At 43.3% G+C, this 13,516-nt stretch overlaps 1 protein-coding gene across 2 annotated transcripts; it reads right to left on the bottom strand.

The window, feature by feature from the left end:
- Positions 1-2,830: 2,830 nt before the first annotated feature.
- Positions 2,831-11,691, bottom strand: LOC110016122 (uncharacterized). 2 transcript variants are annotated; one of them, XM_023961010.2, is made up of 4 exons: positions 11,484-11,691; positions 10,360-10,770; positions 8,059-8,135; positions 2,831-3,793 (listed from the first exon to the last, which is right to left on the bottom strand). In XM_023961010.2, the coding sequence occupies exons 2-4, from the start codon at positions 10,456-10,458 to the stop codon at positions 3,328-3,330; spliced, it is 642 nt and encodes a 213-aa protein (XP_023816778.1). In that variant the 5' UTR covers positions 10,459-10,770; positions 11,484-11,691; the 3' UTR covers positions 2,831-3,327. The 2 variants fall into 2 exon arrangements, with proteins under 2 accessions (XP_023816778.1, XP_023816776.1); XM_023961008.2 differs by lacking the exon at positions 8,059-8,135 and having other exon boundaries at positions 11,484-11,686.
- Between the last annotated feature and the right edge of the window lie 1,825 nt (positions 11,692-13,516).

Genomic DNA, 13,516 nt, shown 5'->3' with positions numbered 1-13,516 from the left:
AAAAGTCTCAACAACAAACCTGTGGGGGTCTGGAGGGGTTTAGGAGAGGTGGCACTGGAGTTTCTGACTGGACTGTTTGACAACGTCTTGAAGGCTGAGAGGATGATGAAGAAATGTTCTGGTTCCATTTTTAAGAAGATGGGAGACATGCAGAGAACCTGCAGAGGCTTAAAGCTGATGACTCACGCTGAAGTTATGGGAGAGAGCGAGGAAGCTAGACTGAAGTCAGACGTGAAAGCTGTAAGACAGTGGTGAGATGTGCTGTAGGTGTGAGGGAGGAGTGCAAGTTGGAGGTGGGACTCTATCAAGGATCAGCTCTGAGCTCCTTCTGGTTTCGTGGTGATAGACTCAAAATATCATTTTGCTCAAAGAAAAGCAAAATGGTATGTGTGCTTACAATGAGGACCATGGACTTCCACGGAAATAACAGTGATCTGTACAAATTCTCCTTGCAGAGTGGACTGAAACACCGTCACTTCACAGCGTTTACTGCGCTTGTTTCTCTTACCATGTAGCTGGAAACTATAAATTTAAGTGCGGTAGACTATATTTTTCCTTCTATATTTCTCAAATCTGTGTGGGGCGCGCCATATATGTCACTATGTGACATAAAAGAGCCCCTCTGTTTTAGAGTAGCAGTTATCAGATCTTACCTCAGTGACAGTGATGGATAAGTAGTAGACTTTAAAGACTTTAGAGATTTTTACTTACCTGGGACCAGGTTTGGAAAGATGGTGGAGCTGCAGCGTACCTGTACAGCTGCTGCACTACAGATCACTGTGGGACATCCCAGTTCTCCTTCAGATTTCCAGAGCTAGCTGTTTTCAAAGGACTTGATGAACAAAAGCCCTGGTTACTGAAAGTTCTCACAGTGCAGCTGAAATGGTCGGCAAAAATCTAAAATGCAGTCATGTTTGTTTTCCCAGTTTAGCCTAATTGGAGTAATTGACTGCACATGCATTGCAAACAAGGCAGAGAAATGAGTTTGTCATAAATCCGACTCATAATTATTTAAATAATGTGCAAATAACTTCTGCTGCTCTGCCTCAACCCATGACTCATTTCACAGAGGCCAGGCAGCGTGGGAGAACGCTCCAGGACAAAACTCAACACTCCACACAGACTGAGAGTAACTTCTTAACTCATAACACTGACTGATCAGCAAACAGTGTTGGGTAAATTACTTTTAAAGAGTAATTGATTAATTTGCTTTGAGTCCTGGATGACATTGTAATTAAATTACTTTACTCATTCCCCAATGTAATAAGTAACTCACTACTCGTTACTTTACTTATTTTTTACTCATAAACGAACTGTCGGGGAAATAAAGCTAGCAAAAACAAGACACTTTAAAAAAATCCAACTTTTGTAGAGTGGTTAACAGTCAAATTAGAATCACATCCTTGTTTGTGTGCAATTTTATTTTAAATGTGAAATTTAAAGATGATGTTCATGAAAACTCAGCACAGAACAGTTGTTCTCTTTTTCTTAAGCTTTAAATTGCCCCCTTCACAAGAGCCACGATCAAAAATTCCTCCATGCATCCCAAATCTCTGTGTCTCCATTTTTCACCACATCCATAAATCTGCTCTTCGCTCTTTCTATGTGCCTCCTACTTGGCAGCAAACTGGACTTTGCATTGCTGCACACCAAAACCAAGCAGCTTAAGATCTCGTGTCCACTGAATGTCTTATTTACTTATTTATAGTTCTTTTCATGTTTAGTCCTTGCTGTGTTCCCTTTTGTACTGATGCTGCACTTTGGTTATTTATTTATTGGGTATTTATTTGGTGAATTGAACTGAGTGGCTGTTGTTGATGCTCCAAACGTATTTTCGTTGCTTCAATGACAATGACAAATAAATCTTCTTGAATCTTGAATCTTCTCCAACCTCAGCATCGTCTTACAATCACAGTCCCAGCTCTGAATGTGTCCAAACCGTCTCGTTCTGTTTTCCCTGACTTTCTCTCCAGCTGTCCCTCCGATGTTCTCAGTCCTGATCTAATCTGTCCTCGCCACTCTTCAGTCACACCTGGTTCTAACCTTCCTGTATCCACCTCACCTCTTCACCTCCTTTCCCCGCTGCTGGACTGTCGACCCGAATACCTTTGTCGTGGATATTTGAAACAACCAAATGGACAAACCTATTTGGGAAACAAACTTCAAAACGTGTTTTTCTGTAGTACAATTCAACCATTTCATACAAACATTCATTTAATTCTTTAACAGGTTCACTTGTGGTTTGTGTGATTTCAGCTTTTGAACCAGCTACGGTGTGCAGGGCTAAAGCTCCAGTGTTAAAGGTTTAACCCAGGGGTGTGAAATTCCAGGCCTCGAGGGCAGACCTACCCCTAGTTTTCCAGAAATCCTGCCTCATCTGCTGCTGATTACCTGGTTTAGGTGTGTGGAGCAGGTTGGTTGGAAAGCATAAAGGACACTGGCCCTCAAGGCCTGGATTTTGACATCCCTGGCTTAAGCCTTCCCCCTCATTGATGCTGCCCTCCTAAAAGGCCCACCTGCAGGGGGCAGACTTGAGCAGACATGTAGAGAGCATGATGTGTAGCATTTTTGCCTTTTAAAAAAAAATCTAAACTTTTAATAACTAGACATTTTAACATAAAAAACAGAAATCTGCCTTTTACTGAAAAAAATAGAACATAAAGGAAAATCAACTCAGAATATTTTTAGGATCTTCTGAGCACAGATAAAAAAATGATTTTGTAAACCCAGCCCTATTCTTACCTGCCTGCAGAAACTCAGTCAGGTCAGCAAATTCTAAATTCATGAGATATTTTCTTTAGAAATTTCTGAAATAATCACACAGATAACATTTCTTTCAAATCCATCTGTAAAAGTTTAATCTGTACTTTTACTGCTGAGAGAATATCAAATTTAAATCATCCCAAACGGATGTTTTGCTGAGTTTTATCTACATGTCAGAGAGTTTTCTGAGCGGGCCGCCCCCCTCTTCTGTCAGGCAGGGACAGAACTCAATTCAATGAAACCGGAGGAAGACTAAACTCAGATGTAACCCAGACTTCTGAAACACATGAGACTGGAAATGCCTGAAGTGAAAGCAGGTCCTTTTTTTTATTAAAGGAAGTTTTAAGCAGATTAATGCATTTATACAAAATAAAATCTTATTGGAACAAGCTTAAGGTCTGACAATTTGTAAATTGATAAAAGTATTCCTGGAAGTACGAAAAATATTCTCTTTGGAAGGTTTGGGGCAAACGACTCTAAAGCGAGGACCTCAACAGAAACTGTTGATTGAAGCTTGTGACTCTGAAGGAACCAGAGGTCCGTCTGCGTCCTGGAAGCTGACGCTCACAGAGCCGAGTGCTCAAACAGGATCACTGTCGACTGGCTGGAGAGACTCGACAGCCTGGAGGGCCTGAAAGCTCCAATCCGAGAATAAACATCTACATCCGAGCACGCGCCCCAAGACAGGTGGGGGCTCGGTGGAGTGGTGCCGATCACAGGCAGGGGGAAGGGGAAGGACAGGACGCGAGGCGTTGACGGTAGAAAGGGTGCGGCGTGCAGAGGTGGCGGCGGCAGGACCGGATGTGAGGGGAGTGGAAGGCAAAGCTGAGGGGTCACCGGTGAGGGCAGCGCAGGGGCGGAGACAGCGGGGGTCACTGCTGTTACGGTTTGGATGGAGGAAACGTTCTCAGTAAGGATCCCATTCTTGACTGGCAGGTCCTGACAGGATGTGGGCTGCCTGAGTGTGTAGGTGGCGCTGTGGTAGCAGCCGCTGTACTCCAAAGGGTTTCCTGCCCGGACCAGATTTAATCTGTCGAAAACACCAAGCAAACAAACGTTTAGCTTTTTTAATGGGATTTTTCAAACCAAACACATGAAATTCTGCAGCAGGACAGGAACACCTTCCTTTCTCTTTCGGCTTTTCCTATCAGGGGTCGCCACAGCGAATCATCCTTTTCCACCTCACTCTATCATGGACATCTTCTACCCTAACATTAGCCAACTTCATGTCCTCTGTTAAGACATCCATATATCTCCTCTTTGGCCGTCCTCTTGCCCTCCTGCCAGGCAGCTCCATCTCCAACATCCTTCTACCAATATATCCACTATCCCTCCTCTGAACATGTCCAAACCATCTCAGTCTGGCTTCTCTGACTTTGTCGCTGACACAGGCAACATGAGCCGTCCCTCTGATGTACTCGTTCCTTATCCTGTCTAACCTGGTCACTCCTAAGGAGAACCTCAACATCTTCATCTCCGCTACCTCCATCTCAGCCTCTTGTCTCTGTCTCACTGCTACCGTCTCTAACCCATAGAGCAGAGCTGGTCTCACCACTGTCTTGTACACCTTTCCTTTGAGTCTTGCTGGCACTCTTCTGTCACACAACACTCCTGACACTTTCCTCCAACCGCTCCAACCTGCCTGCACTCGCCTCTTCACCTCTTTTCCACAATCCCCATCACACTGAACTGTTGACCCCAAGTACTTAAACTCCTGCACCTTCTTCACCTCAGTCCCCTGTAACCTAACGCTTCTACCTTGATCCCTCTCGTTCAGACACATGTATTCTGTCTTACTACGACTGACCTTCATACCTCTTCTTTCCAGAGCAAACCTCCACCTCTCTAGCTGTTCCTCCACCTGCTCTCTACTCTCACTGCAAATTACAATGTCATCCGCAAACATCATTGTCCAGGGAGATTCCTGTCTTACCTCGTCTGTCAGCCTGTCCATCAGCATAGCAAACAAAAAAGGACTCAAAGCTGATCCTTGGTGTAGTCCCACCTCCACCTTGAACTCCTCTGTCTGACCTACAGCACATCTCACCACCGTCATACTTCTCTCATACATGTCCTGAACTACTCTGACATACTTCTCTGCCACTCCAGACGACCTCATACAGTACCACAGCTCCTCCCTCGGCACCCTGTCATACGCCTTCTCTAAATCTACGAACACACAATGCAGCTCCTTCTGACCATCTCTGTACTTTTCCATCAACATTCTCAAAGCAAAAATGGCATCAGTGGTGCTCTTACGGGGCATGAAACCATACTGCTGCTCACAAATCTCCACCTTCTTCCTAAGCCTGGCTTCCACTACTCTTTCCCACAGCTTCATTGTGTGGCTCATCAACTTTATTCCTCTATAGTTGCTGCAGTTCTGCGTGTCACCCTTGTTCTTAAAGATTGGGACCAGAACGCTTCTCCTCCATTCCTCAGGCATCTTCTCACTCTCTAGAATCCTATTGAACAACCTCGTTAGAAATTCCACTGCTGTCTCTCCTAAGCACTTCCATACCTCCACAGGTACGTCATCAGGACCAACGGCCTTTCCGCTCTTCATCCTTTTCAGAGCCTTCCTAACCTCATCCTTTCCAATCTCTGCTACTTCCTGCTCCACAACAACCACATCTTCCTCCCTTCTTTCCCTGTCATTTTCCTCGTTCATCAGCTCCTCAAAATACTCCTTCCATCTTTTCTGTACACTCTCTTGGGTTGTTAGCACCTTTCCATCTCTGTCCTTAATCACCCTTATCTGTTGCACGTCCTTCCCATCTCTGTCTCTCTGTCTGGCTAGCCTGTACAAGTCCTTCTCTCCTTCCTTTGTGTCTAACCTGTCATATAGCTCATCGTAAGCTTTCTGTTTGGCCTTTGCCACCTCTCTCTTCACTTTACGCTGCGCTTCCTTGTACTCCTGTCTACCTTCCTCAGTCCTTTCTACATCCCACTTCCTTTTAGCCAACCTCTTCCTCTGGACGCATTCCTGTACTTCCTCATTCCACCACCAAGTCTCTTTACCGTCTTTCCTCTTTCCAGATGACACACCTAGCACCTTCCTACCTGTTTCCCTGATAATCTCTGCTGTAGTTTCCCAGTCCTCTGGAAGCTCATCCTGACCACCCAGGACCTGCCTCAACTTCTGCCTAAATTCCTCACAAGTTTCTTCATTCTGTAGCTTCCACCACTTGGTCTTCTTTTCTGTTTTCCCTCTCTTCTTCTTCCTGACCTCCAGAGTCATCTTACACACCACCATGCGGTGCTGTCTGGCTACACTCTCTCCTACCACCACTTTGCAGTCATTAACCTCTCTCAAATGACCTCGTCTACATAGGATGTAGTCCACCTGAGTACTCCTACCTCCACTTCTGTATGTCACTCTATGTTCCTCTCTCTTCTGGAAGTAAGTGTTGACTACAGCCATTTCCATCCTCTTCGCAAAGTCCACCACCATCTGTCCCTCCAGATTCCTTTCCTTCACACCAAACCTGCCCATCACCTCCTCATCACCTCTGTTGCCCTCACCAACATGCCCATTAAAGTCTGCTCCAATAACAACTCTCTCTCCTCTGGGAAAACTCTCTATGACCTCATCCAACTCACTCCAGAATCTCTCCTTCATTTCTAACTCACAGCCAACCTGTGGCGCATACCCACTGACTACATTCACCATCACCCCTTCAATTTCTAACTTTAGGCTCATCATCCTGTCTGAGACTCTTTTCACCTCTAGAACACTGTTTACAAACTCCCCCTTCAGAATCACTCCTACCCCGTTTCTCTTCCTATCAACACCATGATAGAACAGTTTGTATCCTCCTCCAATACTACGTGCCTTGCTGCCCTTCCACCTTGTCTCCTGCACACACAGTACATCTACCTTCCTTCTCTCCATCATGTCTGCCAGCTCTCTGCCTTTCCCTGTCATTGTGCCAACGTTAAGAGTCCCTATTCTCAAACCTATGTTCCTGCCTTTTCCCTTCTCTCTCTGGCCACGGACCCTTCTGCCTCCCCTCTTTCTTCCACCAACAGTAGTCAAATTTCCACCGACACCCTGTAGGTTAACAGCATCGGTGGCGGTCGTTGTTAACCCGGGCCTCGACCGATCCGGTATGTCTAAAGTGTTGTGGATGATTCGCATGGTTATTTTGGCAATTTTTTACGCCTGATGCCGTTCCTGACGCAACCCTCTCTATTTATCCGGGCTTGGGACCGGCACAGAAGTTACTGGCTTGCAACCCCTGTGGCTAGATTAGCAGGACAGGAACACAAAGGACTAAATTTGATTTGAAAACTTGAGTCTCAGCCAGACAGAAATGAGGGTGAAGTATTTTATTCAAAAAAAGACATCCTGCCCTTTTATGGCGTCATTTGGTCAGTTCCAACTCATTTCATGGATTTGGGGATCACTGACAACCCCAGAGAAAAGAACAACCGGAATTCTGTCAAAAAAAAATGGGTCCAAATCCCGCCTGAAAGATGTGAGACTAACTATTTTCCGTAACGATGAGACGTATGGAATCTGTCGTCTCAAAAAAGACCTGATCAACATGTTCAATGGTGTGATCTTTGCGTTTTTGATGACCCAAAGACATATGGGTTTTAGTCTGCTTGCTTGTGTGGATTGCAAAGATTTGCATCAACTTTCAGAAAAATTGTTAAACACTTTTGCAAAATTCTAAATCCTAGCTATTAGACATTTCTATTGTAGACTTCTACCAGCAGCTTTTTTGTTACAAAAAAAAGAAATATTTAGGTTGTATATTCATTAGTTTGACTGTTTAAGTCATTGTATCTACTTGTAGTGGTATTTAGACTAACAGTCAGATAAACGTATCTGCTTAAATTTGGATTTTCTGCATTGCTTGGTCTTGACACATCATTCTTTGGCTTTAGTGAACAAAGACATTTTAAAGCAGTGTGTGAAAAGAGCGGGTCAAGTCTTAAATTACTGTGACTGTAATGAATCCTTTACTGTTTATGCTCCTCAATGTTTTTTCTGTGCACAAACTACTGAAGGTCTGCTGCAGCGTTTGGATTATGAGAAGTTCTGAATCCAAACACACCTGAGAGTTTTTCTGCCGATAATCCACTTTGTCACCACAGACTGAAGAACAGCCGCCTCTGCTGGAACACAGAGCCGCAATCGGAGCCCCCCGCCCCCCCTCACCTGAAACCTTTCCTTTTTTAAATCATGTGTTTGATTGAAGCCAGAGGTGGATGGGCGATCTGGAAAGCGTTTTTTTCTGGAGGAAGTCAGTCTTTTAACTGGGAATCGTAACCAAGAGCACTTACCCCAAAGCCACTGATGAATTCAGTTCTTTGCAGAAATATTTGACTTGGAATGAATGGAGGATTGTCAACAGGAAAGTCTGTTCAAGGAAAGAAACTAACTCAGAGTCAGACTCAAGTCTTGATTTGGATTTAAACGATCCAGAATCAACAATCTTCTTTTTAGTTCACAAGTAAACCTGCTGCTGTGTGTGGATCTTTGGTCTTCAAAGAAACCTGTCCTGGTGGATGTTTTGGAAGAAAGCAGAATTTAGGTTGTCTCCATACGTGGATGAGGGATCTCACTGTGATTCTCTGAGCCTCAGAAATGTCTCTGTGACCAGTTTAGACTTAAACATCTCTGGTCAAGCTTCTTTTTGAGATCTTTCAGCTGCTTTGCTTTGTAATCTTCTGTTGAAGATTCAGAAAACGGTCTGAAAAGAGGCAAGAAACTCAAGCTGATACTTTAGCCAGCTCCTTTTCAACCAAGAGGTTTGGACAACGTTTTATCATTTAAGTGAAATTATTGTTAAAAAATGTTACAGTTGCCCAAACAAGTTGAAACACAGATGCAGCAAAGACAAAAACACAGCTAAAATAGTTCCACTTACTGTTCCAAGAAAGACAACCTCAGAGTAGAATAATAAGACACACCAGCAGTGCATAACACAGGAAAACACCTCCTTATATACCAAAACTCCTAATTAGAGACTGCAGGCAGCTGTGACTGACAAAAAAAGTTACTTATTGTATTTACTCTGATTACATTTGGCTAAAATCTGTTTATAAATGTAAAAATGAAAAATAGTCAGACTTCTTAGAAATGCAAAATATTTATTTCCAAAAATGCTGAATCCCACAGAGGACAGATTTGAAACGAGATGGGGTGGAGAAGAGTCGCACCTTAATCTGGCTCCCCTCCCCGGAAATCTTTTGCCTCCTTACAGAGAGGCCTTGTGGAAAGGTGAACATTTGCATTTTATCTCCATGGTATTTTAGCCAAACCGTGTCGCTGCTGCTTCCTTGAGACGTTAGAAAACTGCCTGATTGGAAAATAAGAAACAAATAAACAGACGGGGGAGCTGCCAACGATGAGGGTTCTGGGCTGTTCCTCTGCATTTTGCAGATTGTAACAGTAAACAGCAGATGCAACTTCAGAAGATGCATGAGATGCATCCATCCATTCAATTTCAATTCAATTCAACTTTATTTGCATATTCCCAAATTCACAGTCGTCTAGATGGGCTTCGTATCGGTAATTGAAATAGTAAAACATAAAATCAAAAGGATCATAAATACATTAAATTCAATAGGAAAATACTAAATTGAACTAACAAACTGACTAAACTAAACTGGACATCCCTGCCCTTAGACCCCCCCTTCGCGGTAAGGAAAAACTCCTAAAAAACAGATTCTGGAAAAAACGAAGAAACCTCAGGGGTGCCCACATGAAAGAGGGATCCTCCCCCAGGTCCATCCATCCATCCATCCATCCATCCATCCATCCATCCATCCATCCATCCATCCATCCATCCATCCATCCATCCATCCATCCATCCATCCATCCATCCATCCATTTTCTTCTGCTTGTCCAGGACCGGGGCAGAAGTCTGACCATAGATGCCCAGACTTCCCTCTCCCTGGGCACTTCCTCCGAGGCGTTCCCAGGCCAGCCTAGACACCTAGTCTCTCCAGCATGTCCTGGGTCTTCCCCGGGGTCTCCGCCCTGTGGAACATGCCTGGAACCCCTCCCCAGAAAGGCATCTAGGAGGCATCTGGACCAGATGCCCTGAGCCACCTCAACTGGCTGCTCTGGCTGTGGAGGAGCAGCAGCTGTACTCCAAGCTCTCTCCAGGTGACCGAGGTCCTCCCCGCTAAGGGGGCGCCCAGCCCCCCTACAGAGGAAGCTCATTTCAGCTGCTTGTATCCGGGACCTCGTTCTTTCGGTCATGACCCAGAGCTCATGACCCTAGGCGAGTATTGGAACAAAGATCGACATTGAGGGCTCTGCTTTCTGGCTCAGCTCTCTCTTCACCACAAAGGACCGGTACATCGACAGGCGTAGCAGAGGATGCCGCACCAGTCTGCCTGTCAATCCCATGCCCTGACCTCATTTGTGAACAAGACTCCAAGATACTTAAACTCCTCCACCTGGGGCAGGATCCCTCCACCCACCCAGAGAGGACAAACTACCTTTCTCTAGGCAAGAGCCTCAGAGGCCAGTACAAAGTTGTGTTTGGGTTACAAAACCTCTGTCATGAATAAAAGGGATTCTTTCCCTATAATAACCAGGTGTGTGGCTCAGAGGGGTGTGGATGTGTGTACCTGTGTCTCAGCTGCAGGAGTCTGAACAGCAGCAGGAGGATTAGGGCTCCAGCCAGCGTCACCAGGATCAGTGCAACCTTCAGGTCCCAGCTCCAGCATGGTTTCCCAGCCGGTCCCGATGAGCCGCAGCTCCTGGGGGGCTGTGGCGTCTGTGGCTGGAAGACCCTCTCCATCCCCCCTTTGGGACTGATAATAACCCTGGCTTGGATATTGTCCAGAAGAAGTCGGTGTAGGCTGCTGAGAAAAGTGCGCCAGGCCTGATGAGGGGTGTGGATGGAAGAGCTGCTGCTGGTCTGAGGACCAAGCTCCATCGCTGCCAAGCTCAGATCAGGGAGAGCAGGCAGGCTCCTGGATGTGGACCCCCATTTGTGCCCAGGAAAGAGGGCAGGAGTCTGCAGGCCTTCAGAACTTCTATGGAACAAACAAATGGCCAAATCATCTCATGTTTTCCACAGTAGAGGTCAACTACATGATACGCACATGCTTGTTTTAATCTGTGTGTATCTTCCTGTTATTTTGTATTTTTGTATGCAATATGTTAACTCGTAGTTTGTATTTGCTGACTTCCTTGCAAAACAAGTTTTTAATCTCGATGCAACTCTCCTCTGTAAATAAAGGATAAAAAATAAAAACATAAAGAAGACGACTTTAAAAAAAAACTCACACTCACAGCAATCTTTGCTGAAAGATTAAATAGGTTTGCAGTTTGCTGTTGAAATAAAAAGTACGTTGAGTGGAAAATAAATCTCCACCTTGTTCTGTATTAAACATTATTCACTTTCCTTTGTGGCTGAGTAATTTTACAAGCTTTTTAAAAAAATAAATAGTTTCTTTGATTGAAAATTAAAACCACCAGTATCAGAAAGTATAAATTATTTGTACTTTTAATGTTTAGAATCCTTTCAAGAACAATGTTGAACTTGTGAAAAAGTATACACTGTGTATCACTTAGTACTTAGTACCCTGGTTACTCTGTTATTACCTTTGAGCAACAAGACTCAACTGTCATGGAGAAGCAAAACTACAAAAGCATTAAATACTTCAACCGCAAATAAAATGTATCATAGAACCAAAAGCTGCAAACATTGAGACGAAAGTAAGTGTGAAATAAAAATCAAACTTACACGTTTTACATGTGATGGAGCTGCAGGAAATGAAAACAAAACTTAGCAGGAGAATAATGAAAATGTTAATTCACTTGAAGGGAATGAACTGGTCCTGCAGTTTTCCAGGACCAAGTACTAAAACAAAACCTCGAAGAGGAAGTCAGTGAAACAGCAGGAAACGGCGCACTTCCCTGACTCACAATACAAAAAACTGAGATTGGAGAGAACTTCCTATCACCATGGTTACAGGAAATGAGTCAAGGATGTTTATTTTTTTTTTAGATTTAGTTGGAAATTGAAGCCTGCTCACTTTAGTTAATGATAAACTATTCAGTCATTAGCATTGTAATTCATTTTAAAGAACATTTCTAATTTGTTTTGTAACGATTACTGTACAATATGAAGGACATAAATGAAGACAGTTTATTTGTTGTTTGTATTTGTGTCTCACCCAAATGTTTCAGTTAAAGCAAATGTAAAAATATAACAAAATAATTCAAGTAAACACCAAGTTCTCTCATACTGTTCAAACCCGGAAGGATCAAATGTTGCCGTTTCTTCTAAAGACCTCTGGAGGCAGGTTGCAGAGTGGAGCGATTCCCCATTGATTCCTGGTTTAACCCTTGTGCTATCCTAGGCACTTTACCATTGGGAGTGGGGTCATCTAGACCCACTAGACCAGGGGTGTCAAACTCATTTTCACCGAGGGCCATATCAGCATAGTGTTCGTCCTCAAAGGGCCAGATATCACTTATACATGGAACTAAATGTAATGAAAACTAAAAGCAACTACTCCTTAATGTTAAATAACTTATTTTATTTATTTATTATAACTTTTTAAAGTGACAATTACAGTTGCATAGAAAACATATATTTGCTTGTTACTCTAACATAAATCCTTTTATATTTGATTCTGTCAGGTTAGGTTATTTGGACAGTGTTTAAGTCCTAATGTTTAGTTGCATTTTAAGTCAGATTCACCCTAGATATGAATAAATACACACCAATTTTTATTTTTTATTTTAAGAAATTACAAACTTTTATGCTCTCGAGGGCCACAGAAAATGACATGGTGGGCCACATTTAGGCCCGCGGGCCTTGAGTTTGACGCATGTGCACTAGACTGTGCGCTGAACCTTTTTTCTTCAATGATTTGTGATCTTCACTGGTGTCCATGGATTACATGAAATCTTTCCACCTTTATCCACCTTTGTCATGGTAGAGAGAACACGTCAGTGTAAGGGTGGGGTCATCTGGACCCCACAAGACAGCACAAGGGTTAAAAGCCTGATTTTACACAAAAAAATAAACTAATGTACAGCCTGGCCTTACTTTTTTATTTTTATTTCTATATTTGGGATGTTAGAGTTACAGATATGTATCGTAAAATTGAGTAAGCACTAGGAGTAACAGCAGAATCCATTGAAAACCACAGGTATGAACAAGATTAAGTTGATACAAAGGTAATTGATTTCTGGTCTAATTGGTTTTTGGCAAATTTCTCTTCCTGCTGTGTCCCCACTGTCTTTGTCTTTTAATGTACATTTGATGGAAGCAAAAAGACATCCAATCACAGACTCGCTTCCAGCGAGTTGGCTCAACTACAATTAGCTGAAGGTGAACCACAGTGAGGGATGTGAGTTGTGTTCTTTAAACCTATGAGAACCTTTTTTGCCATTAACAGCAAACAGTCCCTGAATAGATTAAAATGACACATTTAGGTTAAACCACAAAACAGAACAAAACAGTCTTAAAGACCCAAAATGTCAGGTTTTAAAGTTTGAATCTAAATGTCAACGACAAGATGTTGAGGATGAAAAAAAAAGTTCTAGCGAGAAGAAAAGAGTTACTCCATTTAAATGCCAAAAGAATACTAAATATCTGGGGGAAAGACCTGAACCAGAACATCAATGGGGAGTTTGCATGTTCTCACTGTGCATACGTGGGATTTCTAGCTTCCTCCCAGCGTCCAAGAACATGCTCCATAGGTTAATTGGTTACTCTATATTGTCCCTAGGTGTGAATGCGAGTGTGATTGTGGCCCTGCATCA

The sequence above is a fragment of the Oryzias latipes genome, chromosome 12 (assembly GCF_053564925.1).
Source record: "Oryzias latipes strain Hd-rR chromosome 12, Olatipes_Hd-rR_3.1".
Lineage (NCBI taxonomy): Eukaryota > Metazoa > Chordata > Actinopteri > Beloniformes > Adrianichthyidae > Oryzias > Oryzias latipes.
Note: the sequence above shows the minus strand (reverse complement) of the source record. Positions and strands in the feature narration are given on the sequence as shown.